The sequence below is a fragment of the Rosa rugosa genome, chromosome 3, assembly GCF_958449725.1.
Source record: "Rosa rugosa chromosome 3, drRosRugo1.1, whole genome shotgun sequence".
Taxonomy (NCBI): Eukaryota; Viridiplantae; Streptophyta; class Magnoliopsida; order Rosales; family Rosaceae; genus Rosa; species Rosa rugosa.
The window spans coordinates 45,422,652-45,449,215 of record NC_084822.1 but is presented as its reverse complement, the minus strand read 5'-3'; the positions used below and the strand labels follow the sequence as shown (position 1 = coordinate 45,449,215).

Genomic DNA, 26,564 nt, shown 5'->3' with positions numbered 1-26,564 from the left:
ATGAATCTGTAGTAGTACTAGTACCACTGCCATTCTTTTCCATTGAAGTATTCCAAGTATATATGATAAAGTTTGAAACTTAATGATAGCTGAGAGCTTGAGGTGATGCATGAAATAAGGACCAGAGAAGGTATTTATATGCATTGTAATTTGTAATACCTCATGTGACTAAACTTGGGGTCTATGCAAGTAAAGAGAAAAGTATTTTGTCCATTAGTGACACATATTTGGGTTGGAATCATATTCTTCATCACTTTATGTGACCTATTTTTCTACGGATATTAGAATCTAAGAAAGCAAGCTTGCACAAAGAGATTATTAAAGAAATCTCTAGCTGGTTTCCACAACTACTTTGATTGTAACAGATTGGTTTCAGAAGCAAATGAGTTTTAAGACCGAGTACTTCTAGAAATGAGCATGTACATTATGTGTGGATTGGATTCGATTGTCCAATTAACGAACCAATTAACCCTTGCAATTAGAGGAATCTTTCTCTTATGGCTTGTGAAGTTGTGATGCTTTAGCAACTAAAAAGCTTGCAAGAATCATACTTTTGTAGCCTGGTGGGTGGTGGAAAACCAAATCAGGGTAGAAACTTACACCAGCTTTTGAGTGATTGAATGTGTTTCGCTTCCTTTTCCCTTGTCTTCGGTCTCCAAGTAAAATTCTTGGAAAGGGATCGAATACTTTTGAACTGGAATATAAAATGTTTCAAAGAAGGAAAATTGTAGCTGAAAAAGCAACTCATGAAGAAGCATATAAGCCACCAATTCGTATAACTGTATGAACACGGCTAGATTCTACTAGTCGTGAGACATGTTCAGAATCTTATCTATTTCCTAATTATATATGTAGGTAAACTGCCGACACTCTTTTAGACTGTGGCATCAATTTTATTAACTAATCATCCAGCTAGGACTTATGCTATAGTTTTACAATACCACACTATTTGCCAACCTATTCAAAATCCACACCTTTTCACATCATCTTGCAACATGCCTTGCAATCCCATCTCTTCATCCAGCACGAAATTGGCCTGCGAAAACATGAATACTGGTAAAAAAGAATTGCAGATCATAGATCCCATGTTCCCATGTATGCCTGCACAAAATGAAATTAAATGTAAAAACTCAATAGTCAAGTGCCAATTTTGTTCGCAAGTACTGAAAAAGGTTCCAATACCTATTATGCATGTTTCCATTACCTTGCACTGCAAGTTTTCATCAAAATGGGTAAAGTCCAGAGGATACAGAAGCAGTACATCGTTATCTTTATTTTCAGTCGTACGCTAGTGACCAGTCATATACAAAGCAAATCCTCAACCAGATTCCTTCAGCAATCAACTATAGACGAACTTTTTTTTGATCGAAAGCCATAAGTTTATTGTACTCGAATTGCCATATCCAAATCTTTTTGTGATACACAGTCCTATTTCGGTGCATTCCTGTGCTTCAGACATTAGTATTATTGATTCTATGTGCCTGACAGAGATAAGTACTTCTTGTCCATACTAAACAGAAACGATGGATGTCTCATAAAAGAACAATGAACAGAAGGTATTCCCCGTTGTTCAGCTTAAAGAAGTGTGAGCTAATCCATAGCAGCATCAGTATCTGAAAAAGGAAAATAGAACTGGATGAGGTTTAGACATAAAGAGAGTAAAGTCCAGACAAGTACTTAGTCAACAAGATGGGAGAATAGGTTAGGAATGAAACTTTAACCTCAGGTGCTACCGGATGGTGAGAGTCGGTTCTTTTTATTCTCTAGATTTTATTTTTTGTTATGGGATACTTTTAACAACTAGTAATTTTTTAGTAAACGAGACTTTCACCAATGAATAATTAGTTAATAGAAGTGTCTACTTCTATAATTTTTATGGATCGTTTTTCCCATAAAACATAAAATCGATGATCTACTTCTTTTTTCAGCCGTAATAGTATGTTTTTTTTTTTTTTTTAATATTTATTTATTTATTTTTATGATAGCCTTTTTGCAGAATTCTATATCGATGCATTCATTATTAGAATTTTGTCGATGATAACTATTAGTAAATGTGTGTCATCTTTCATATACAAGATATGCGAACATTTCACTTCCCTTTTAAAATGAACTGACATGAAAATATTATTACATTTCTCTTTTATCTCCACAAGAAAGAAAAGGAAGAAATGCTTGTGAAATATAACTGCCCCCCGTTACGTAAGTCATGGGTTGTTTAAGGACAATCAAAATTGACAGAGAGAGAGAGAGAGTTTCGATTCAGAGAGAATGAGAATTCATGTGTATTTATTCATCTCATACAATAGGGTATTTATAGGAAAACATTGTAGTGTGAATGCTCAAAGAGAAAACCAAAATGATAACAATCTTCATCATGGCTGCAGCTGTATACTTGTCTTTCAATGATGAAATCTGCCATGCTTGTTGCCTCTTGGTATAAAGCATGTCACACAAGTCTTCATACACTCAAGTACCTATGTATACACTCAAGTACTTATTACATGATATAGACATTTATACTATGACTCATATATACAACATGATGAGTCATATATACTACAACACTCCCCCTTGGATATTTCATGTCAATAGTATTGTCTAGGCTGTGCGCTTCGCAGTTGCCTCGTTAAAAACCTTGCCAAGTAATAAAACCCTGTGGGAAAAAAACAACCTTGGTCGAAGGAGAAAAAGAGCACAACGCGCATGAGTGTGGAGTAGTAATATCACAGTTTCGGAGATAAGTGGAGTCTTGTTATCAGCATCATAAGTAGGTAATATGTCTACGAGAGGGATGCAATAGAGTTGCTGCAACAAAACCTTGCCCGGTAAACCCAGTGGGAAAAACCCGTGGTCGAAGGGAAAAGATGAGCAAAAGCATATATGTTGAATCAAAACATCTTCAGGATGTAGTATAAGTGGGGTGACCATGTTAAAGATGTGCCTCGTTAAAACCTTGCCAGGTAACAAAACCCAGTGGGACAAAATAACCCTGGACGAAGGACAAAAAAGAGTACACGATGGTCAAGTGGGTATGCTTCTGGATACTCCCCCTGATTTCAACATCTCCTTTGTGTCTCCCAAACGTGGTGCTTATCTCGTTGCCTCTTTAAAAACCTTGCCGAGTAATAAAAACCCTGTGGGACAAAAATAACCTCGGTCGAAAGGGAAAAAGAGCACAACACACTCTTCACGTTTTGAGACCATATATGTAGACATCTCCCCCTCTGATTGATCTTTGAGGAGAGTCTGTTATTGCTGATTTTATGCTTGATGTTGTCGCTTTTGATGCAGCCTTGCTTCATTTGTTTTCAAAAATAAGCAGCATTATCTTAAATGCTTGTAGGCTCATCTGTGGTAGACTTCAAACCACAACTGTTCGAACATGCGTAACTATGGATCCAGTCCATATACATTCACGAACTACTTCGTGAAGAGCAATAATCTCTGCATTGTTCGAAGATATAGCGACTAAGGTCTATTCTATAGACCTTCAAGATATCGCGGTCTTACCCATGGTGAACACTTTACCAGTCTGAGAAGGCCTTTGTATGGGTCAACAGATACCAAATATCAGCAAAACCTTCCAAAGACACTTATGTCATTTTGGGGTAGGGATAGAAAACGCAGGCCATCGTTTGGCGGCGTTTCTGGTGTGTGATGGGTCTGATTCCATCATTTCTTTGTAGGGATAGAATAAGCCCATATCGATCGTACATCTCAAGTATCGAAAGATATCTTTTACACCAATCCAATGGCGTCGCGTTGGCGCAGAGCTATACCTTTTAGCTAACAAGTTTATGTCAAAACGAGATGTCCAGTCTTGTGCATTGAGCTAAGTACAATAATGCGCTTATTCGCACTTCTGCCTCTTGCACATCTTTGTCTGATCATCCTTCAGACGAAGATGATCCTTTTTAGGATCAAGACTACGAACGATCATGGGGTGCTTGAAGGCTTGACCTTTGTCAAAATGCCTAAGCATCTATCAACACGGTGCTCAAGTTCCAAACTGAGGCATAATCGTGTTCCCCCAAAAATCCTTCATCTCAAACTCGGATTTCAAGTGTTCAGCGGTTTCCCTTAACTCTTTAAGGGCTTCTAATGAAGATCATGTCCAACATGAAAACCGCGATAGAATCCGAAACTTGTTATGGAAACGCGCGGGCATATCCCTTCCCAATCAAGTAGTCACTTTTAGCGAGCGTTTCAACTCTATTGCAAACGCGCTCCGTGGTCTAGAGCCACTTGATTTGGGTAACTAAAGTTTCACTATGAACTTTCATGTATATTCCATATCTAGATCCCCATAGAGATACGTAGTGACCACATTTATAAGCTGCATGTTCAGTTATTTGGAAACTACCAAACTGACAGGGTAGTGGAGTGCAATGACAACCATTACGAGAGAATATGTCTCATCGTAGTCAATTCCAGGGCGTTTTGTGAGAAGCCTTGCGCCATAAGGCGAGATTGCCATCTCTTTTTCTCAACACGCTTTCTAACGAAGACCCATTAGTCAATAGGTTTTATGTAAGAAGGTGTTGGCATCACTGGCTCAACGACCTTCCTCTTCGTTAGAGAATCTTACTTAACCTGGATCGCATCTTTCCATTTAGGCCAAATTTCTCTACGTTGGTATTCATGCTTCAACAGAGCGTGGTTCGATATCATCGGTCTCAACAAACTCATGCGCAACACAATGCGCAACTACATCATCAATTATGATGGAGTTTCTATTCCACGTCTCATGTACACTAGTGTAATTTTCATAGAGCTCTATATTCTCAGGAATAGGTTCTGACGTTGAGGCGTCCCCCAACGATAACCATAATCCAGAAGATACTCATGAGACGGATCTTTGAGTGTCGATGATCTAAGGATGCCAAAATATCCTTCGAATCCACGGGCTTCCCACGCATCCTAGCTGGGGCCATGGCCTGTAACGCCAGAGTGCCACTTTCTATGACGTTGGCGCCTTGCCTACCTCTGTGTAGGGTGGCGCTAGGTCCTCTTATAGGGACGTCCTTCCTTGCAGGCATTTGTGCAGCAAATGTGTGTGATCTCGTCACTTTAATAGGGATCGAGATGAGACATAGTGGGGACAGACCAAGACAATTCCTGTCGTTCCTGCTGAACATTCGTGTTCTTATCTCCCCCCAACGACGGGAAGACTGTCTCATCAAAGTGACATCCGTAAATCAGACGGTAAGGAGATCGCCTTGCAAGGGCATTAAGTGGCGGACGATTGTTGGAGTCTCAATTCCAACTAAGTTGCGCACTTGTTTTTAAGGACCTACCATAGGCGCTGTGGCGGCGCAATTGGCACATAAATGGCTCACATTGGCACATAAATGACTCACTCGAATGTGCGTAAGTACAAAATATTTGTACCCAGTCACTAGCTGTAACGCAGGGATACATTGAGTGGCGGTAGGTCATAGAGGAATTAGCATAGTTGTATGCGATATTGCATCACCCCAAACGGATATAAAGAGATTGGCGCGCATCGCCAATGTCTGAACTACCATCGTAGTTATTTCCACGAGACCATTTAGGTGTGTATATGGGAATGTGATGTCCAACATCACTCCCTTTGCAATAACCATCGAAAATCTTCGATGTATACTCACTAGCATAGTCAAAATCCAATTGACTAAATAGGATGATCCGGGGAGTGAGCCCGTTGTCATATTATATGTGCTATGAGTATAGCATAAGCAGCTTTTATAGATGGACAATGGCACAACACGTGATTAGTGTGTTTGCGTGTCAACCAACATCATGAGATATTTAAACGTCCGCAAGTTGGTTGAATAGGTCCACAAATATCACCTTGGATTCTTTGCAAGAATGGTATATTTTCTTTAGTGTCCTTTGCATAGGATGGTCTCAATCCTATTTTTGCTAAATAGCAAGCTTTGCAAAACGAATGATATCTTTTAGAAGTAACTCTTTGGACCAATCTTTGGTTCGTACTTCTTTTCGTTGTGAAGAATGGATGTCCGTGTGAAGTTTTTAATATACGGAGCATCATATCACAACCTGGATATCTCAAACGTTCTTGCCAAAGCCTATATGTGTCAGAATCCCATAAGTCATCTCTTATGACATGGTTTGATTCAATGACTTGAATAGTGGCTGCGTACAACCCACTAGAGCGACACATAAGTTTTTCTAATACTCGTTTATGTCCGTAGTCATTAGAGGTAATGCAAATGAATTCTTGTCCATTCTCACAATGTGTTTCCACATGAAAACCATTGGCTCTTATACCTTTCAAATAATAAAGTTCGGAATTTAACACATGTCCATGACATTGAATAATAATGCGACACTTTATTAATAAGGAAAATAACCAATGATTACATCAAAGTTTTCCCAAAGTCTATTCCATAATAGAATCAATTCAAATTTTTAGACAAATTGTAGTTTACTCAATCCGTTTGGTAACTCCAATGAAATATAACCAGGAAAGTAGAGAGATGTTGGTGGAGCGAGGCTCGCTTAAGTACCCCGATCTCAATTACTTTCCTAGACATCATACTACATTGGATGCGCCACATGAGAAAGAGTTTTAATACAATTGTCATTTGACTAAGGCACATTTGCCATTCTTGGAAAATAGAAAGGACTATTCTAATCAAAGTCTGCGGCATCCTCGTGCTCTTTATCTGCAGCTTTGAAGTCCTCAGTGGTGAGAGTGATATCTTCACCATCTTCATCTTCAGCAAGATTGATATCTTCATCTTCAGCAAGATTTATATCTTCATCTTCAGCAAGATTGGTTTCTTGCTCTCTTAATTGCCTATACTCCTTGTAGCTTGCAGCTAGTTGGGTACTTGCATGGCATTGCTTGAACCAATGCTCAATTGATCCACATCGTTGTGGATATTGCCAAAGCGCTCTTCTAGCGCTACCCATAGGTCTCTTGCATCCTTGATCGACATGTACTCTAATCTGAGAGATTTATCCATGTGGCGTCGCATCAAGATAAGTGCTTGAGCATGCTTTGTGGGTGTTCGTTGGAACACAAGGCCCTGGTCAGGTGCCTGGATTATGGGCAATATCCCACTCGCAGTGAGATGGTTCTCATCGTCGGTTACCCAGCCATGGTATTCCGAGCCTGTTGAGTCAAGCATTGGAAAGTCGAGTCTAGGTTCATTCGACATCCTGAAAAATAAGAAGAGAAGATATATTAGTTTCGGAGTTTAAACTTCCACGAAAACTAAAATAATAAGATTTCCGAGCTATGCTACCAAGAAATCAATTTCCAAGAATATTTGGATTTAGACCAAACAATGATGTTTGCGGACGCTCTTAGTCCGAATATTATGAACACTCTTAGTTCATTGATTTACGAGCACTCTTAGTTCGTTTAGCGTGAATCCCCACGATTTCGCTTTAAGTCCATAAATTGATGTTTTGTGGACGCTCTTAGTCCGATTATTATGAACACTCTTAGTTCATTGATTACGAACGCTCTTAGTTCGTTTAGCGTGAATCTCCACGATTCTGCTTTTAGTTGATAAATTGATACTTGCGGACGCTCTTAGTCCGAATATTATGAACACTCTTAGTTCATAGATTACGAATGCTCTTAGTTCGTTTAGCGTGAATTTCTATAATTCCGCTTTTTGATTACAAGTCCCTGAAAATAAGAGAAAAAGGAATACAAACTCAAAACAGGAACTTTAATCTTTAAAACTTACTTGTTGAAATTCGGAGCAAATTTGCTTCTGAACAGATCGCACTTCAAATGTTATACAGGTCTCAAAACTGCTCCAACAGGGCTGAAATTTGGAGATAAGATATAAGAGACAGAGATTAACAACTTTGAAGAAGAAATGATTTTGATTAGATGTCCCGAAAAGGACGTTTCTTGGCGTGCAAGCAGGTTGATCTGCACAGGAACGATCATACTGAATAGCTCCCACTTTGAATGGTGTACATGTCTCAAAACGACTTCAAAAGGGCTGAAATTTTGAGGTCAGATAGAAAAGACATAAATGAACAACTTTGATGAAGGAATGATTTTGATCTGAGGTCCCTATCAAGATTTTTCGGGCGTACAAACAGGCTGATCTGCACAGGAACGAGCGTGCTGAACAGCTCCCACTTCGAATGGTGTACAGGTCTCAAAACGACTCCAACAGGGCTACAATTTGGAGGACAGATAGAAGAGACATATACGAACAACTTTGATGAAGGAAGTATTTTGATCTGAGGTCCCTATCAAGATGTTTCGGGGCGTGCAAACAGGCTGATCTGCACAGGAAAATCACTTAAAAGTGTTTGGCAGGTGACTCGGTAGCTGCTGCGCAGGTCGCTCGGCAGCTGCTGCGCAGCTTCTCGGCAGCTGCTGCGCAGGTCGCTCGGCAGCTGCTGCGCAGCTTCTCGGCAGCTGCTGCGCAGGGTCTCGGAGCAGCTGCTCGGCAGCACTTGGCAGCGGTCTGGTTTCTGTTCAAAAATTCCGGCGGCCGGTTCAGGCCTTTTCCGGCCGGTTCCGGCGATTCTGAGGCCGGTTCTGGGCTTCTGGGATCAATGGCTTTGATATGAGATAGGTTTTGGAGGTTTTTTTTGTAGTTTTGGAAAAATGACTTCGATTGATGATGAACTCTACTCTTGTCAATTTTCGATTCTAATTCTAGAGCAACTTCGTGCTGATAACGTGTTTAAGGACAATCAAAATTGACAGAGAGAGAGAGAGAGAGTTTCGATTCAGAGAGAATGAGAATTCATGTGTATTTATTCATCTCATACAATAGGGTATTTATAGGAAAACATTGTAGTGTGAATGCTCAAAGAGAAAACCAAAATGATAACAATCTTCATCATGGCTGCAGCTGCATACTTGTCTTTCAATGATGAAATCTGCCATGCTTGTTGCCTCTTGGTATAAAGCATGTCACACAAGTCTTCATACACTCAAGTACCTATGTATACACTCAAGTACTTATTACATGATATAGACATTTATACTATGACTCATATATACAACATGATGAGTCATATATACTACAACATGGGTTAGTTTTTTAGCTAAAGAAAAGAAAATGTCATTTTCAACACATTTTTCCGATAACATGAATATATTAAGCAATGGATATCTGAGTTGGAGTAATTTCCAGGGAGACCTCATATGTTTTCGGCAGCATAAACTCGTACATACATATAGAGGGTACATCACTCAACCTCTTTCTAGTCTGCATCAATACTAATTTACAACCATAAAATACATCCATGAATCATTTACAACCATAAAATACATCCATTAATTTACAAGTTTCATTAACTCAGAAATATTTCAGAAAGAACTGTGTTTCAGTAACTTTTCTGAAACAAAACAAGAGAACATATTGAAATCTACTCATAAGAACAAGTTGAGGGGCCTTTGGGAGCGTTGCACCACATTTCAAAGTTGAAATGCCAGGGCAAAGAGTAATTAGGTAGACCCTTCAGATCAACAAAAATATGACCCATTCTCTTTTTTAATCTGCTACGGCAGCTGAAAACATTTGAAGCAGAATCTTAATGGCGGAAAGTCTTAACCACCTGCTCAATTCGTCGCCGGCAGAGAGGACAATTGGTCAGGTGCAAGGAGCAGGTTGTACAACAGCACATATGACCACACCTAACAAAAAAAAAAGAGTCAGCTACTGCTAATTTATGAAGAAATGAACTATGAAGCAGATAATTTATTGTATCAAAAGCCTAAAGTCAGTTCTTACGGGACAAAAACCGCATTATACTCCTGCTCAAGGCATATCACACATAAATCAGGCATCAGACGGTCTTTCTTGGGAGCATCTGATGCATTATCATCTCTTTCAATTGAACCTGGGAGAAACAGATTTAAAGCATTTTAGTAAATTTCTGAGCAAATAATCATGTAATGGGGACAGTCAACAATAAACAAGTTACCTTCATCATCTTCCCCGGATCTTTTAGCAGCTGCAGCAAGAACCCTGCAGCAAGAGGAATTTCATATAATTGTATAGAATTTCTTGAAAGACAGAAGAAACAATTTCAAATACACAGGAGTTGAACAAACTTAATTTTCTGTCCAAAAGAAGTGAAGCCCACCTTTTTGAGTGCCAATCACTATATATGTTGTTTTTCCTTTACATAAAAATATAAGCAGGGACTTACCTTTTCTGTAATTCCCAACGCCGCTTTCTTTCCATGATGTAGTGGACGGAATGCTTAGCAATTAAATAAACACCAAACACACTCAAACCCAAAGATGCATATTTGTACAACCTGGTGAATACATCTATACCATCAGACTTCAGAGAAAGCACACACGAAAATACACGCACGCACACACACCCACATGTACAGACCATTTTGTATCTATTCAAGAATTTAATAACCAACCTTGCCCATTTCCCCAGGTTTGCAATAAGCTGATCAATGGTTTTGGGGGAGATATAAAATGGTCCCTTATGGGGTCGTTGAATTCTAATGGTACCAATGTCATCTTTAACAGCCTGAACATAAATTGAAACAACCAGAGATATATAACTTTTTGTGATGACAAACAAAATTAAGGGATAGGATATATTACAAGTTTACAACATGACAGGCTTCAATGAATAAAATCTCAATCAAAGGATTTCCTATAAACAAACTGAGGTTATGAAAGTACACCCAAAATCCGTTTATAGGAGTGTATACCATACCAAAATCTTCACAGGAACAATGGTCATTAAAGGAAAGTGGAAACCCTTAATGTGGTTGGATTGTACATGCACATCATCCAATTGGTAGCATGTTAAACTAAAAATGTTGGTCTACATTGTAATTCTATAATATAAACCGGTATATATATACCATCTGAACAGTAATAGTCATTCATTAGCTTTTAGTCTATTTGCATGTATATTAAGTACTTGCAGCATAATATTGAGCAACAACATACCTCACCAACAACACTCAAAGAAGTACCAGTTGGTAATACCCTCTCAATTCGTTTGACTCCAAGCATCTAACAAAAGTAGTCACCATATTAGTCGACTAATTAAGTTCTGCATGAGACAAAGAACATTAACTAACCCAGACAGACCTTGAGGCCTTGAAGATAATCTAATGTCCCTCGTACAAGGGATCGCCCTGACTCTTCAAATACCTCACTTGCAACCGGCAATGAAAAGCCTGTGGCACCTCGAGCTCCCACCACATGCACGCGACCAGTCCCATCATCCTGATATAAAGAATTAATGCACCGTCATAATATTCTGTTAGTCAACTTTCAACTCTCAAGAGAGAGGGCGCAATGCAGTTATCTCACCAGATACCAAGGGACTTCTTTACTCATCGACAGCATCAAAGCAGAATCCTGTATCCATGATCCAGCATCATTGTGTTTCAGAAAATGTTGTTCTGCCTAAAAAAATATATAAACAAGATCATCCATTACCAATTACCCAAAAAACTAACCACCAAAACACAAAAACAGCATAAAAAACAATGCTCTAGAGTTTAATTTCGGTACCGTTTCTTCCACAACTACACCTCTTAAACCACTGAACTCACAGGTGATGGGAGTGTCAGAGCTAACTCTCCCCGAAATCGCAACCACCAATGGTAATATAGACTCAGAATCCAACAATTTAGCTGACAATTCAAAAGAAAACGATAAAAATCTTACGTCTCTAATCCAATCAATTGGGCTATGCCGTCACTAGCAAGTCTTTCTCTTTCGAAAATAAAAAGGGTACATACCCAATTCCTTCAACTGGCTGACCCGAGTGGCTGTCCTAAGAATATCAGCGTCCCTGTAAAATCACAAAACAAAACACCCAGTAAGCTAATTTGATTCTACAGTAGCTCAAAATTCAAAGTGGGCAATTAGAAGCTAATATGATTGTTAAGAATCGGAGGAAAAGAGACCTGCCACTGCTTCTGCCGAGAAGATAGAGAGCAGCAGCACTCAAACAACAGCTTAATCCACCCCAAGGTAGCATCTTTATTGATTAAGAAGCCTAAAATCCAGAGGCTTTTGCTATCTAGGCATATGTTCAAGATGGGTATGTGTTTGGAATGGAATTTGAGGAAGGAACAAATTGGGGGAATTAGGGATTGAAAAGGAGGAGAGTGAAATTTGTGGGGAAATTGGAAAGCGTTGCCGGGAAATTTAAAAAAGACGGGAAAAGGGGAATCAGATACGAGGAGTGTGGAAAAGGGAGAATCAAGTTTCAAGTGTGAGAGACTGGAGGCGGTGACACAGCTTTCTTTTGGGAATTAACGTTGATTGGAATGGAAGCAGTGCAGGATATATCATATATGGGTCATTTTATTATAGTTTTGTTTTTCTTTGACAGACAATATGCAATATGGGTTTTAATTGGTTTTTATATATTTATTTACTTGGTTAAAAAAAATAATAATAAGAGAGAGAGAGAGATTGTATTTGTCCGAAGTTACAAAAGTCATATTTTGAAATTTGAAGTACAAAGAAGATCTCGTATTTATTTTTTGATAATAAATATTAAGATAAAACAAATTATTTTGATAAAAAAAAAAAAGATAAAACAAATTATTAAAACCAAAACATAAAAATGATAAAATCACATATGAATATCAACAATATCTCCAATCAACCATCACCTCTGACGAAGTGGTGTTAGTTCAGTGGTTAGAGCACTCACTACCTATGTACGAAGTCATGGATTCGAATCACCATGGAGGCAGGAGTGAAACCCTTTAATTCTCTTTTAAAAAAGAGAATAAAAAAAAAAAAAAACAATATCTCCAATCAACCATCAATAAAACAACTTCAGAATTCGCACCCAAATCATCACTGAAAAATACACTTTTACTTTACAGCATCATTCACATTATAATGTCCAAAAAGTTTTCTAACATCTATAATAATAATTTGAGGCTCTCAGTTTTTTGGCTAATTTCCAACGAATAGATCCTACTACATCACTTTAATTGCCGGTGCGTGATTCTTATTTATTTCTGCAGCAACTGTTTTTGTAACAACCTTCAATAAGTGGAAACATATTGACACTGGCAGAAATTAGAAACTAACAAAGAACAATCAGGCTTCCTTCAATGACAGTAAAACAAATTTGCGAGGAACTCACATTGTACATGACAAACTATATAAAATACTTACCAAAACGACCCTGATTACATTATTATTGTCAGCTCTGAAAAGAAACTAATGTGCAAAAAAAACTATCGCAGAGCTGCGAAGTTTCCTTTTCAATTTACGCTGTTTCTCTAACAAATGATCTCGTCGAGACTACCTAAAACAAACGCATAAAACTCAAAATATGCAACGAATAACCACGTCATGTTTGTCTAAGTGCCCCTTTTCACTTTATGAGCATAGAAAGGGAAATCAAGGCTCCAGCGTTAGAAAATCTCTGCTCAAAGTAGTTTTGAAACTACTCCTGCACCAACTGTTCTACCTCCCTCCCTTAAGGCAAATCTTTGACCTGCAAATCAATATCGGGAATACTTAGCATGAACAAAACAGCTACACTTGGTTTACAAAGAATATTGAAAGAATAAAACAAGCCAAACTAATGAATAAAGCAAATAATTGGGGGATATCACGAGGAATAAACCATGACGTTAAAGTACCTGCTTCAAGAGGAACAGGTAGAATGAGCTCAAAAACTGCAGTCACGTTGTCACCAGGCATAACCATTTTAACATCAGCTGGCAATTCTACTTTTCCAGTGATATCTGCAGTCCTCAAATAAAACTGAGGCATGTAGTTTGAGAAAAAAGCAGTATGACGTCCACCTTCATCCTTTGTGAGGACATATATCTCTGCTTCAAACCTCTTGTGTGTTTTCACTGTTCCTGGCTTAGCAATTACCTATACACGAGTATAAAAAAGTTGGCTTAGCAATTACCTATACACGAGTATAAAAAAGTTGGCTTAGCAATTACCTATACACGAGTATAAAAAAGTAAGTACCTTCCAAAATTTAAAAGGTCAATGCCAATTCATAGTTCAGTTGCCAACACAATAGAAAAATCATTGCTGACCGTAAGGAGTACAAATACAGTACAAATACAGTACAAATACAATAATAACCCACTAAAATGTAACATATCTAAAGTAAAAAATCGAGAATAGCTAAATTTCCTGGTGCAAATAAAACCACGCACCTGTCCTCGTTGTATATCTTCTCGTTTTAGACCTCTCAGAAGAAGACCGACATTGTCACCAGCCTAGTCAAGTTCACAAACCCATCATGAGAAATATTTCCTATTGTAAAAAAACCCGTAGCATCTTGAAGAGGTGTTAGAATCAGTCACTTACTTGCCCTTGATCCAAGATTTTCTTGAACATCTCAACACCTGTCACCACAGTTTTCTGAGGAGCGCCCTGAAAAAGAAAAAGTTCAATCTCAGGAGTCAGGACCAACAATTCTTAGAATGGTATTCTATCCTCAAAATTGCTATTTCAAGGATCAATGCCACCTAAGTTCAAAGTGCTTTATAGCCTTCTAACTGAAGCTCCACTAATTGCATAGTAAATCTTCCACTAAAGAAATGTACAAGGAACAACACGCGGCATCGCATAATTTAAAGAGCGGATATACACACACCTGATGTAACCCCAGAATCTCGACTTCCTCACCAACTTTAATGCACCCTTGTTCAATGCGTCCAGTAGCAACAGTTCCACGCCCCTTTAACACACATGAAATTGATGAATTCAGCACCAACAAAACAATATATGAGAAGCAGAACAGTGCAAACCACCATTTCAAGTCTACGACATGAGAACATAAGTAATTCGGGATGAAAAAAGACTGAATTTTCTAGAAAGGCTTATAATAACCGAATTATAGTAACAGTGCTATTATCATGAATGCAGCACATGTTACTAAGAAAAAAAAATTGCACCGCAAATATGTGTTACAGCTAAAAGCATGTCCAGCTTACCTGAATTGAGAACACATCTTCAATTGGCATAAGGAAAGGCTTGTCAAGCTGGCGTACAGGGTCTGGAATGTATTCATCTACAGATTCCATTAATTTCAAAATTGCCTTTTTGCCTATCTCTTCATTTGTGCCTTGCAAAGCAGACAAAGCCGAACCACGGATGATAGGGATTTCATCCCCAGGGAACTTGTAGAAACTAAGAAGTTCTGCCAGAAATTGTAGAGCAAACATGAGAAATTTAAGTAAAATATAAAGCTGTCAAATTGTCAAAGTGTAAATCTACTGACCACGGAGTTCCATTTCGACAAGCTCCAACAACTCTGGATCATCAACAGCATCAACTTTATTGAGGAAACACACAAGTGATGGCACACCAACCTAAGATTACACCCAACAAAAACAATATATGCATTACTATACACCGCAAATGCATGAGATAAACACACAGGTTGGAGTTGATTTCTAAATTTGGCATCAGTAATACCCACCTGGCGTGCAAGCAGAATGTGTTCCTTAGTTTGTGGCATAGGCCCATCAGGCGCAGATACAACAAGGATACCCCCATCCATTTGAGCAGCTCCAGTAATCATGTTCTGCACATCACGAATCAAATTAATTTATGGAGGCACAAGGCTATACAATATTTTCCATTAAAATCTTTTCTTTAAGAAGAAATAATATTCAGTGAATTCAGAGCTTACTTTGACATATGTAACCAAAAAAAAAAAAAAAAACTTACTTTGACATAATCAGCATGTCCTGGGCAGTCCACATGTGCATAATGGCGTTTAGTGGTCTCATACTCCACATGAGCCTACAAAATCAAGGCAAACAAAGTTACATTTGAAAAGATGATTAAGATAATGGATATGGAAGCTACATTATTCCAATCAAAAGGACAGGCCTCAAGTCAAAAAACACATGCTAACCGTAGCAATTGTAATTCCTCTCTTCTTCTCTTCAGGGGCCTTGTCAATTTCATCAAAGGCTATTGCCTTAGCTTTCCCTTCTTCCGCAAGTACCTGAGAAAAACCCAAACCATTATTACCATCGAAAATGCTAAAGTTGGGACCTTTTAAACAAAGCATTTTCCTTTTAAAGTATGTATTGAGAAGAAAATGAAAACAAGCCAATACGAATCAGTGACCAGACCCTTGTGATTGCAGCAGTCAGCGTCGTCTTTCCGTGATCGACATGACCAATAGTTCCCACATTCACATGAGGTTTTCTGTTAGGCAGACACCACCATATACATAAAGTTTCATCCTTTAACATTCAAGTTCATCAAAGTAGACAAGAAAAGTAAAACTACGCTAAACCCAATTCAGAAAAACAAAAAATATCAACAGGGCTAAGTAACCCAATACAAAATTTAACAGAAAGTCATTTTCCTAATGAAACAAGTACATAAACCACTTCAAGATACAAGCTTTGATCAACTAAAGATGAAACCCAATATTACTAATCCGCTCAAAACCCTAAACCCTAATAGTAACAAACGGAGAGAGAGAGAGGAGAAATACTAACGTGCGTGTAAAGGTGGCCATGGATCTCAGCCAAGGAATGGGGGTGTAAGAGCGGTCATTTTCGGAGGAGATCGGAGAAGCGGCGGCGGCGGCGGATCCACGGCAGCAGGAGTAGATTTGAGAGGAGACGGGGAGGATGCGCCGGGAATTAGGGTTCCGGAGAGCGACCGAAGCCATTGGAAATCGGAATGAAGAAGAAGAGAGAGAGAGAGCCTCTACTACTCACTATAGGCAGTGTTGTGGCGGAGACTTGAGGGTTTAGCTTTTGGGGTTTTCTAATTTCTCAAGGGTTTTACTCGCGGGCCTTTGGATCATAACCCGAATCTACCAAACCCGGCCCCCTTCTTATTAGCTAATGTGTCGTACAATGAGATGCGACTTGTGTGTTTGTGTTTATAAGAACTAACTATATGCAAAAGATATATGTCAATACAAAAGGCCTGCTCACTCCAACAGCTTCTTCATATTTTAGGGGAAAAAATGAGCATATTTTGCTGCAACAGATTTCCTATAACAGTTTTTAGATATGGTGAAGGACAAGGAAACATGGTGATTGAAAATAAATGATCATTTTTAAGTTATTAATATTCTAGTTGTATTAGATTTAATACATGTTAAGTACATTTCCCTCACAATTTCTTAAAATTGTTCGTTAAGTGAATAAGATTAGTAATTGTCCGTTAAGTGAATAAGTTAACAACATAAGTAAAATAGCCACAATTGCCATTGACGATGGGACATCATGACTATTGGCAGGAGTTAAAATTTATAAACTATGATGAATGTGAAAATCTAAGTCGGAATAAGCAAAAATGTGTACTATACGAATCAATCTTGTAATTATATATAAGAGGATTGAAGCTCATTTCTCGACTATTATGAATGAGCAATTGAGTGTAAATGTAGTAACACATATATACTGTAAATATAGTAATACATAAAAACTTTCATCTTTTTCACCTCAAAGCTCTTAACAATAAACACTAGATTATCTATGACATATTACATTGTGCTGATCTTTGTATGACATGAAACCCTAAATTTAAAGATACGAAATCTAAACAGTGATCTAGATCAGATTTCAAAATCAGCGGTTGATTTGTATCACTCCAAATCTGTAATCACTAATACAGAAGGAAAAGGGAGTTAAAAAGGCAGACTTTTGGTTAAACTTGTCCTAGATGCTCCCAAGTGTCTCGAAGACGAGGCTTGTAGTTTAAGGGTTAGGTTTGACGAAGCACCACAATTAGAAGTTGGCATCAATTTGACTTGGATTTTTTAAACATTCCCATTTGGACTTAAGGCACTTCAAGTTCATGGCATTTACATCCAATCCATATTTAGCACATTTCTTTCAGCTTACAAGGCACCCATATACCACCTAACTCTTTCTTCTGTTGAACGAGAAAAAGACATCACCAAACTTTGAGCACGTATATAACTTGACCATTGTTTCACTTATTCTATGATCTAATTAACCCATACATCTTCAGTTGCCATGGCTCTGAAAGTAGTCTCCATCCTTCATTTCCTACCCTTCGTGTTTGCACTGTTACCTATAACTAGTATCCCCATCAATCTCACTTATCCGGCAGTTTTTAACTTCGGTGATTCGAATTCAGACACCGGAGGCCTTCAAGCAGGAGTCGGTTTTCCCATTAAACGCTTTTGCAATGGCTATTTGATCATAGACTATTTTGGTAAGGCCTATTAATTGGTGTTGTGTTTATGTCACACATAACTTTAGTGTAAAGCATTTTGAGCTTTGAAGTCTAGTATTTAAGGAGTTTACATATTGACACTTCGCATGTTTTATGTTGCAGTGACTGCAATGGACCTACCCTATCTGAATCCTTACTTGGATTCAGTTGGTGCACCAAGCTTCCAAACAGGATGTAATTTTGCAACCGGGGGAGCTACCATTCTTCCAGCCAAAGCATCTTCAACAAATCCATTTTCCTTCGGAGTTCAGGTTGCTCAATTTGTCCGATTCAAGGCTCGAGTTCTTGAGTTACTGGGTGAGAAAGGTACTAATGTTGTGCATGGATGCATGATGTGTTTGGTTTGTCATGTGGAACTTAATGATCATGAGAAATTTTGATGTGTGATTTAGACAAGAAGCTTCAACCAGTCCTCCCATATGAAGATTATTTCAAGCAAGGCCTTTACACTTTTGATGTGGGACAGAATGATCTTGATGGTGCATTTTCTTCCAAATCAGAAGACCAAGTTGTTGCTTCAATTCCAGCTATTCTAACAGAACTCGAGACTGGATTTGAGGTAATTGGCCATCTCTTTTCCCTCTTAGGAATTGAAAGTCTTTCGTGACAACCAAGAATCGCTTTCTTTTGCAGAAACTATACAATCAGGGGGCTAGGAATTTTTGGATCCATAATACAGGTCCACTAGGATGCCTACCCAGAATTATAGCAACATTTGGGAAAGATCCATCAAATTTGAACCAGGTTGGATGTGTTGCTTCACATAACCGTGCTGCTACTGCTTTCAATGAACAACTACATGATCTTTGCTTGAAGTTTAAGAAAAACTTCCCTGAAGCTAATGTTACTTATGTTGACATCTTCACCATAAAGTTGGACCTCATCACAAACTATGCTCAATATGGTAACATGCCTTTTTCATAGAACTATGATATCTTTCACAATGTTTTGCCTTTTTTATTGATGGCAAATTCTGGGTTAATGTTGCTTTTTTCCAGGTTTCAAACAAGGCATAGCAGCTTGCTGTGGGTATGGTGGTCCGCCATTAAATTTTGATAACCGGATAGCTTGTGGCCAAACCAAGAATCTAAATGGGACTGTGGTCACTGCAACACCATGCAGTAATCCAGCTGAGTATGTGAATTGGGATGGTAATCATTATACAGAAGCTGCAAATCAATACGTGTCCTCGCAGATATTAACAGGAAACTACTCAGACTACTTGAACTCTTCGATTGGAAGCAAAATTTCTTATGGGAATCCAAACCTTGAGTAGCATATATGTAACACTCAAAAACAATGTAATAAGTAATCAATTCAAATGATCAAATTATCAATACAGTACATTTATGTATAGGACACAGCTACACTCACTAGTGAAGTAATACACAATAAGCATACTATTTTGAAACGGTTGATTTCTCTTACATTGAACAAAAGAGTTTAGATAGTAACAATGTAGAGGAAGAAGAGCACAAACTTTTATCATGTAACAGACTAGCATGATAACAATTCACAATTTCACATCCTACATGATATACTACTACTACCGGCTGACTGATCACTAGCCAGAGCGCTCTCAAGATCACCGGAGCTTAGGTTCACATCAATTGTCATACTTTTGTTAAATCAGATTACAATTTCTTTTGAAAGATGGGTTCTTCAATGTATCGAATTGAAGTACACCACCCCAAGCCTATCCGGTCAGCATATCTTTAACAACTGACAACTTTATCTCTCATGAACACAAGTTCATTTCTTGCTGATAGCGGTACGATAGTGTCCCTCAGCTCATGCACTGCCCTAGATAGCCAAACTAACCCAAACCCAACCCCAGTGTTCAAAAGTGTAGATGCATAGAAGGTTACCCTCCCACAAGCTACTTTAAAGACGACAGATAAAAGGACAGCCAAGCCTAGTCCAGGAATACTGGCAGAAAACTGTGTCAGGAGCTGAGGAAGCTTAGTGCCAGATTTTTGAAGTGAATGAATCGCCGATTCCCCATGATTCTTTCTGTCCATTATTAAAGATAGAAGGCTCTCACAGGTGTGAAAATAGTTCCTAGTGTATAGATCTCCCCCTCTGCCTACCTTTTCACCTTTCTTCTGCTATGGCATGACGTTGTCTTGATTCTTTCAGGACTGTCAAGCAAAAGGATGTCAGAAAGTTCATAAGCAGCTAGCGTGTATGTAAATGATCCAAGCTTTTGGTGAAAGAAGTGATGTATAAGCATACAAAAACCGACACCAATGATCGCTTAAACAGGTACCAAGGAGTTGAACACAAAAATAAGGAACTTACACTGTGTCAAGCAAAGTAACAAGTAAAATGCTTCATTAGAAGAACAAATGTCCTCATGTAGAAAGTATTAGAAAATATGAATCCTAAACTAGAGTATTAGAGATCTGTGTAACAAACAATTCCAGATCTAGGTCAAACAGGTATAAGAATTCAAGCATACCTATCAAAGTACGGAACCAAGACAAAAACACTAGGCTGCTGTAGCAAAACCCTGTAACAGCAGCTTTCATACAGAAGGACAACATATCAAATTGGCTCTCAATTTCATTAAGCAATTTTGCGTGCTAAACATACGATATAGACTCAAGGAACTGAAATTGATTGATATGTAAACAGTCCACATTACGAATACAAACATCAACAATTTCATGGTATCCCTAGATCTTATCTGCAAGAGCAAATATCAAACCAGTAAATTTCATAAGCTAAGCTACAAAAGCTATACTTTACCTTGATGATGCCCATTCTGTGCTTTTGTTGTAAAACATGTTTATGAGGGCAGCCATGAGAAGCCATCAAGCATAGAGTATCCACCACGAAGCTAAGAGTAGAGAGAAACCCAGTTCAGAACACCTAATTTCTCTCTTATAAGAGCTAGACAGCCTTCTCCTTGTTGATATAGGAATCGATGAGTATCTCTACTTACGTACTGATAGTCTGATACCGTGATCCATCATTATACTACTAGAGTGAGACAAGAAGAACATGAACTACCGCTTCACTTTGGCATCCAAAGCGGCGTGCTTCTGATCAGATTAACCTTCTTCAAGCTATTCGGAAGCCAGCTGCCAGTCATGAACAACACATTTTAGCGGACTAACATATTACAGTCTCTCACTCTAATTTCCTGCTCCATCTAAAAGGGATATGTATACAAACAAGGTGGCCGAATTTATTTCCAGCCGCATGCGCGCATGTCCCGGAAGATGAGCAGCCACCCATTATTCATCAGATATTTCTGGCAGTTGAACAGCCCAAATGGGATTTGGAGAAAGTGAAAGTTGCTAGTTTGGAGGCGACTGTTAAGCAGCACCTTGCGTTATTTGTAAGGAGGGCCTTGATCACTTTGAGGGAGTAGAAGAACAAGGGAGTGATCATCAGCCAGTGGTTGCTTGCTTGCCCTGCGCACATCTTTATCATGGAAACTGCATTGTCCCGTGGCTGGAGATGCGTCCCTTGTGCCAATACCCAATGCCAATCAAGGTAGAGAAAGCAAGCCATCAGAACCCTCGGGGCGGCAGCCGCGGCTGCAGTAGACTATGCTGCACACATTGTCCGCGGGTGGTATAATTGCTACTGTTCTGCTTTTGCAGAATATTGAAGTGAAACTAACAATGAAATACATGCTAACATTTGTTGGTGTTGTTCATTCATCTTGTATTTCCATTTCATCTTAAAACCAAGAAAAAAAAATAACAAGAAACTTTCATTCTAAAATCGTAATTCAAATGATTAAATTTGAACCTGTCCACTATGCTTACAGCGCTGCTATCACTCATTTAGTGAAGTAATACGCAATTCCCAACTATTTCTAGTCATGCAAAACATGTCTTATGCAACAAACATAGAAGAGTTTATTTACGGATAGTAACACAGACAAAGACAGTTCCATGCACAAAATTGTACTATGTTACAGACTACATGCAACCTTCCTATCAATTCACATTCTACATGAACTACTACTATTACCACCAGCTGACTGGTCATCAGCCAGAGCTCTGGATAACCAGAGTTCTGGTTCACGTCAACTGTAGAGTTTTTTGAACATATTCATTCTTTGAAAGATGGGTTCTTCAATTGTATCTAATTGAAGAACACTTTTGATCAAAGTGCTTCACCTGTCTGGTCATTAGCCAACTTAGCTACCGTCATATGCAATTTTACTTAAATACTGACCATCTAGCCAAATGTTCTTCACACCATCTGTATCTCCCAAAACTTTGTCTTCGCTTCATGTTCAAGCAAACCTCAACACCGCCACCGCCATCAATGCTGCAGCTCTGAAGTAAATCTCATTCACGCTCGTCTCCACCCTCGACAATATTTCCTCTTCTTTTAAATCCGACTTCCTTGGATTCTTGCTGATAGGAACAATTGTGTCCCTCAGCTTATTCACTGACCAAGACAGCCAAACTAACCCAAATCCAACTCCAGTGTTCAAGAGTTTATAAGAGCAGAAGGGTACCCTCGCACAAGCTACTTTACAGACAACAGAGAAAAGGACAGCCAATCCTGTTCCAGCAATACTGGCAGAAAACTGGGTCAGGAGCTGAGGAAGCTCAGTGCCAGATTTTTGAAGTGAATGAATTGCTGATTTCCCATTCTTCTTTCTGTCGATCATTAATGATAGAAGGCTCTCACAGGCGTGGAAATAGTTCCTCCTGTATATATCTCTGTCTCTGCCCACCTTTTTTCCATTCTTCTGCTTAGGCATCCCCCTTGTCTTGAATTTTTCAGGACTGTAAAGTAAAGGATGACATAAAGTTAATAAGCAGCATGTACGTCTTGATCCAAGATTTGGCAGAAGAACAAGCATACAAAAGCGGACACCAATAATATCAACAACAATTGGAATTTCAATTTAATGTTGAAACTGATATCACTTAAACAGCTAGAACTAAGAAGCTGAAAAAAAGAGAGGAAGTCACAGGTATGAAGCTAAAAGGAAAAAGTACTAAAAACACTCTCATTATATACCTCTTTAAAGGAGCAACTGTAGTCCCATGCATCTTCAAAGGCGAACCATCAATATTGACTTTTTCCCTGAACTGGAACCTGTTACATGAAATAAGTTGACTGTCAGGTCATGTCTATGGAACGAAACAAAATCACAGAAAATTGAGAACATTTGAATTTTGAAATATATGTCAAATTTGAAAGTTATAAAAAAATACTATTTAAAAGTAAGTCATCCACTTTCATAGCTGACACTCCGGACATAAATACGACAAAAATAGTTTACACTCCACCCAAACTGCCAACTAGTAACAAGGTAACAAATGTTATATATATAAGAACACATTGAACTAGGAGATTTTATGCAGAAAGACATAAAAAGAGAATTTAACATAGTACGTTTTTTAATGAGAAACTCACCAGCAGAAACAAATAAAATGTTCAATTGTAGAAAACTGGCATTATAAAATATTTACAGAAAATCCATTTGTGTTCAGTGGGCATAACATGTATGATTAATGGGTTAGAAAATCTAGATTAAACTAGCAGAAAATTTTGATCATATCATTTATCTTTTCTTTCGCAAATAGAAAGAGAGAATTCACACTGAGATAAATAAGGAACAAGATTGCCTTCAACAACTATAATGGTGCCATACTTCTACAAGAAATATATACATAATTTTATTAGAAAATATTCATCCAAAGGAGAAGCATCAGAAAATATTTGATCCTGTAAAACAAGTGATTCCAGATTTGAGTCAAACAGGTATAAGATCAATACGTACCTATCAAAGTACGGAACCAGAACAGAATGCTTTCCCAAATTAGCTGAGGTTTTCAATGAGTAAAACTCCGCAACAACTGAAAGGAGATGCTTCATCTCAGTCCCTGTACCTGTGAAGAAAACTCGACCATCTGGCTGAAATGTAATTTTAGAACTAGATGCCAGACCACCAACAAAGTCCAAGAGAGGCTTTGTATTCGACTCACTACTTGGGTAGATGAGAGACGGTATTAAGGGCTTTTGGTGCATTTCATTTAACCCCATCAAGTCATATAGTGAAGTTATATCTAGTCCACCTCTCTCTACTTCACTTTCTCCGGACATGAGAAACTGCGCCATTTTTTCATGTCGTAGGAAATGCTCAGCAATCCCAGAGCTGAAAAGCACTGAATCTCGATGAACATCTGTAATCAGCAGTAAAAGGAGATCATTCAACACATTGCTCAAGAAGTACATTACATTACAATATATGCAACAATTTAGCAGCATCAATCATCACATGGCACTCTGTTGAAAACACCATATATAGCGTGTGATGCTCATGTTTCACATATATTTGAGACCATGCACACATACACACACAAACACATATTAACTTTGCACCTTTTCAGAGAAACAAATATGTTCACACACCATCTGTAGCCAATAAGATTTGTCATTAATGCCATCTTAAATTCTCAACCTTCTTTCACAATGGTTAGGATGCATGAGTCCATCTTTACAGTAAGTTACACGGCACGTGAATCAAAATATGGTAAGAAAGCCCCAGCCAATCTAGAACATTTAAATATAATAGTGCATGCTAAAGTCGTGCAATTTTTGTCTATCACAAAGGATCCTCCATCATGATTCCAGCATATCATTTTACAGTCAGCCTATCCATATAAACAACTACTCTTTTTTTCATGTCTACGGATGAATTCTGCATACTTTGACATTTAAGATTTACATATTGGAACAAAATAAACAAAATTTCTCATTGAAACCAACAAATACCAGGTAGGTGCATACCTTGCACATCAGTGAGTGCAGGCCTTTCAATATCTGAGGCAGTCTTCGCAAACCAGTTAGACTCTGACAATCCACTTATTGCTCTCCATGGCTCCTCACTTTGCTGAGGCATCATTTTTAAAGATCCCAACTTTGTAATTTCCTGTTTTGCTCCATAACTTGGCAGGAAGGGTTGGAAATCCTGCATTAGTAAAAGATTGATTCTTTTTCAAATACTGATTAAGGTCAATAACCAAAATATAAGCAGGAGGCTGCTAAAGCATACTTGTCAACTAGATAAAACCCTATAACAGCAGCTTCGATAGAAAAAAGGACAATATCTCAACTTGACCTTGAGATTCATTTAACAAAATAATACAAAACAAGAATCATTGGAAGTTAAGCATGCACCATGGACTCAAAAGAACTGAAATTTGATTGATATGTAAACAGCCCAAATTACAAATCAACCATGCGTCCCAGAAGAACTCAACAATCGTAAGGTATCTCATAAAACTTATCCGCAAAGCGCAAATATCAAAGATCGATACTTTCTCAAATACTGATTGACCACAGGAACGAAGAAATATACACTAGGGGCTAAAACAAATTCGTCAACTAAATAACATTGTAGGCAGCAGCTTTAATAGCAAAAGAACAATATCTCAATTTACCCTTCAAATTCATTCAGCAAAGTACAACAATTCAAGGATAATTGAGATCCCAAATACAGCTAAACATACACCATAGACTGAAAGAAATGAATTTGATTAACATAGACAGCCTAAATTAACAAACCAAACATGAATCCCAGAAGAACTCAAACAAATAGGATATCTCATAAATCTTATAAGCAAAGCCCAATTGGAGCTAATTACAGCTAGAACTGAACTTCATCACCACATAGACAGCCCACAATTACAAATCAAACATAAATCCCAAAAGAACTCAAACATTTTCAGGGCATCTCAAAAATCTTATCTTTAACCCCAAATATCAACCCAACAAATCCCATAAGCTAAGCTACAAAGACCTTCACTTTACCTTAATGATGCCCATGTTCTGTTCTTGTTGCAAAACAAGCCCATGAGGGTAGCCATGAGAGGCCATCAGGCAAACGTTATCCACCATGAAGCTAAAAAGAAAAGAGAAACCAAGTTTAGAAAACTAAATTCCTCTCCCTTTTTGTGCTTGGTGCCTCTTCAGGCCACCATAAACTGATCCATCCCAGGACTCAAAATCCGAGATTTTATTAGAATTTGGTGTTATTCGATTTGAGTGGCACCCAAATTAGGAGGATTGAAAATCACAATGTGGGATTTATGTCGTCCAGTTGTTTTGATAAGAGGAGAAGGGTTGTTCTGATCTGAGATTCCAGGTTGGATTTCTCATACCAGACAAGGAGTGTGTTTGTTTTCTTCTAACTTGGAGTCTCTGCAATGTAGGTGGTAATCCAATGTAACTCTGTGCACGTTCTTATTATGTTTCTCATATTCTATGGTGGGATCATGGCCGCTTTTGAGTTTGTGGACCTTTTGTTCGTCAATTTTGTTGGTTTAGGGAAAGCTAGATTGTGCAACGAGTACATACACGAGTCAAGTTTTAAATTTTTAATAGAAGACGATCTTTTCTTGACATGATGGTC

The 26,564-nt window shown here is 38.3% G+C and overlaps 4 protein-coding genes across 4 annotated transcripts; 1 reads left to right on the top strand and 3 right to left on the bottom strand.

The window, feature by feature from the left end:
- Positions 1–9,070: 9,070 nt before the first annotated feature.
- On the bottom strand, positions 9,071–12,280 carry LOC133739596 (E3 ubiquitin-protein ligase SP1). The gene is made up of 11 exons (XM_062167381.1): positions 11,893–12,280; positions 11,725–11,777; positions 11,495–11,616; positions 11,291–11,386; positions 11,066–11,203; positions 10,922–10,987; positions 10,378–10,490; positions 10,150–10,260; positions 9,922–9,965; positions 9,729–9,837; positions 9,071–9,631 (listed from the first exon to the last, which is right to left on the bottom strand). Exons 1-11 carry the CDS (start codon positions 11,964–11,966, stop codon positions 9,529–9,531), a joined length of 1,029 nt encoding a protein of 342 aa, XP_062023365.1. The 5' UTR covers positions 11,967–12,280; the 3' UTR covers positions 9,071–9,528.
- Positions 12,281–13,027: 747 nt separating this feature from the next.
- LOC133736789 (elongation factor Tu, mitochondrial) lies at positions 13,028–16,725 on the bottom strand. The gene is made up of 12 exons (XM_062164387.1): positions 16,447–16,725; positions 16,072–16,147; positions 15,849–15,941; positions 15,659–15,733; positions 15,408–15,512; positions 15,207–15,297; positions 14,920–15,125; positions 14,580–14,663; positions 14,291–14,356; positions 14,137–14,199; positions 13,600–13,840; positions 13,028–13,451 (listed from the first exon to the last, which is right to left on the bottom strand). The coding sequence occupies exons 1-12, from the start codon at positions 16,620–16,622 to the stop codon at positions 13,384–13,386; spliced, it is 1,344 nt and encodes a 447-aa protein (XP_062020371.1). The 5' UTR covers positions 16,623–16,725; the 3' UTR covers positions 13,028–13,383.
- A 1,206-nt stretch (positions 16,726–17,931) lies between these two features.
- On the top strand, positions 17,932–20,307 carry LOC133736469 (GDSL esterase/lipase At1g54790-like). Its single transcript, XM_062163968.1, has 5 exons — positions 17,932–18,145; positions 18,269–18,472; positions 18,559–18,725; positions 18,800–19,070; positions 19,165–20,307. Exons 1-5 carry the CDS (start codon positions 17,944–17,946, stop codon positions 19,440–19,442), a joined length of 1,122 nt encoding a protein of 373 aa, XP_062019952.1. The 5' UTR covers positions 17,932–17,943; the 3' UTR covers positions 19,443–20,307.
- Positions 20,308–22,018: 1,711 nt separating this feature from the next.
- LOC133736468 (uncharacterized) lies at positions 22,019–26,300 on the bottom strand. The gene is made up of 5 exons (XM_062163967.1): positions 25,964–26,300; positions 24,941–25,121; positions 23,931–24,333; positions 23,165–23,242; positions 22,019–22,926 (listed from the first exon to the last, which is right to left on the bottom strand). Exons 1-5 carry the CDS (start codon positions 26,048–26,050, stop codon positions 22,425–22,427), a joined length of 1,251 nt encoding a protein of 416 aa, XP_062019951.1. The 5' UTR covers positions 26,051–26,300; the 3' UTR covers positions 22,019–22,424.
- Between the last annotated feature and the right edge of the window lie 264 nt (positions 26,301–26,564).

Excerpts from the sequence above, each read along its gene's own strand:
- LOC133736789 (XM_062164387.1), bottom strand. The coding sequence starts at position 16,622 with ATGGCTTCGGTCGCTCTCCGGAACCCTAATTCCCGGCGCATCCTCCCC. Across the intron at positions 15,942-16,071 it reads TGACTGCTGCAATCACAAGG|GTACTTGCGGAAGAAGGGAA; the intron begins GTCTGGTCACTG and ends GGTTTTTCTCAG. Across the intron at positions 14,357-14,579 it reads AGATTCTGGGGTTACATCAG|GGCGCTCCTCAGAAAACTGT; the intron begins GTGTGTGTATAT and ends TTTCTTTTTCAG.
- LOC133736468 (XM_062163967.1), bottom strand. The coding sequence starts at position 26,050 with ATGGTGGATAACGTTTGCCTGATGGCCTCTCATGGCTACCCTCATGGG. Across the intron at positions 24,334-24,940 it reads TGCACTCACTGATGTGCAAG|ATGTTCATCGAGATTCAGTG; the intron begins GTATGCACCTAC and ends TGCTGATTACAG. Across the intron at positions 23,243-23,930 it reads CTGGTTCCGTACTTTGATAG|GTTCCAGTTCAGGGAAAAAG; the intron begins GTACGTATTGAT and ends TTCATGTAACAG.
- LOC133736469 (XM_062163968.1), top strand. The coding sequence starts at position 17,944 with ATGGCTCTGAAAGTAGTCTCCATCCTTCATTTCCTACCCTTCGTGTTT. Across the intron at positions 18,726-18,799 it reads AACTCGAGACTGGATTTGAG|AAACTATACAATCAGGGGGC; the intron begins GTAATTGGCCAT and ends TTTCTTTTGCAG. Across the intron at positions 19,071-19,164 it reads CACAAACTATGCTCAATATG|GTTTCAAACAAGGCATAGCA; the intron begins GTAACATGCCTT and ends GCTTTTTTCCAG.
- LOC133739596 (XM_062167381.1), bottom strand. The coding sequence starts at position 11,966 with ATGCTACCTTGGGGTGGATTAAGCTGTTGTTTGAGTGCTGCTGCTCTC. Across the intron at positions 11,387-11,494 it reads GTGTAGTTGTGGAAGAAACG|GCAGAACAACATTTTCTGAA; the intron begins GTACCGAAATTA and ends ATATTTTTTTAG. Across the intron at positions 10,988-11,065 it reads ATTATCTTCAAGGCCTCAAG|ATGCTTGGAGTCAAACGAAT; the intron begins GTCTGTCTGGGT and ends TACTTTTGTTAG.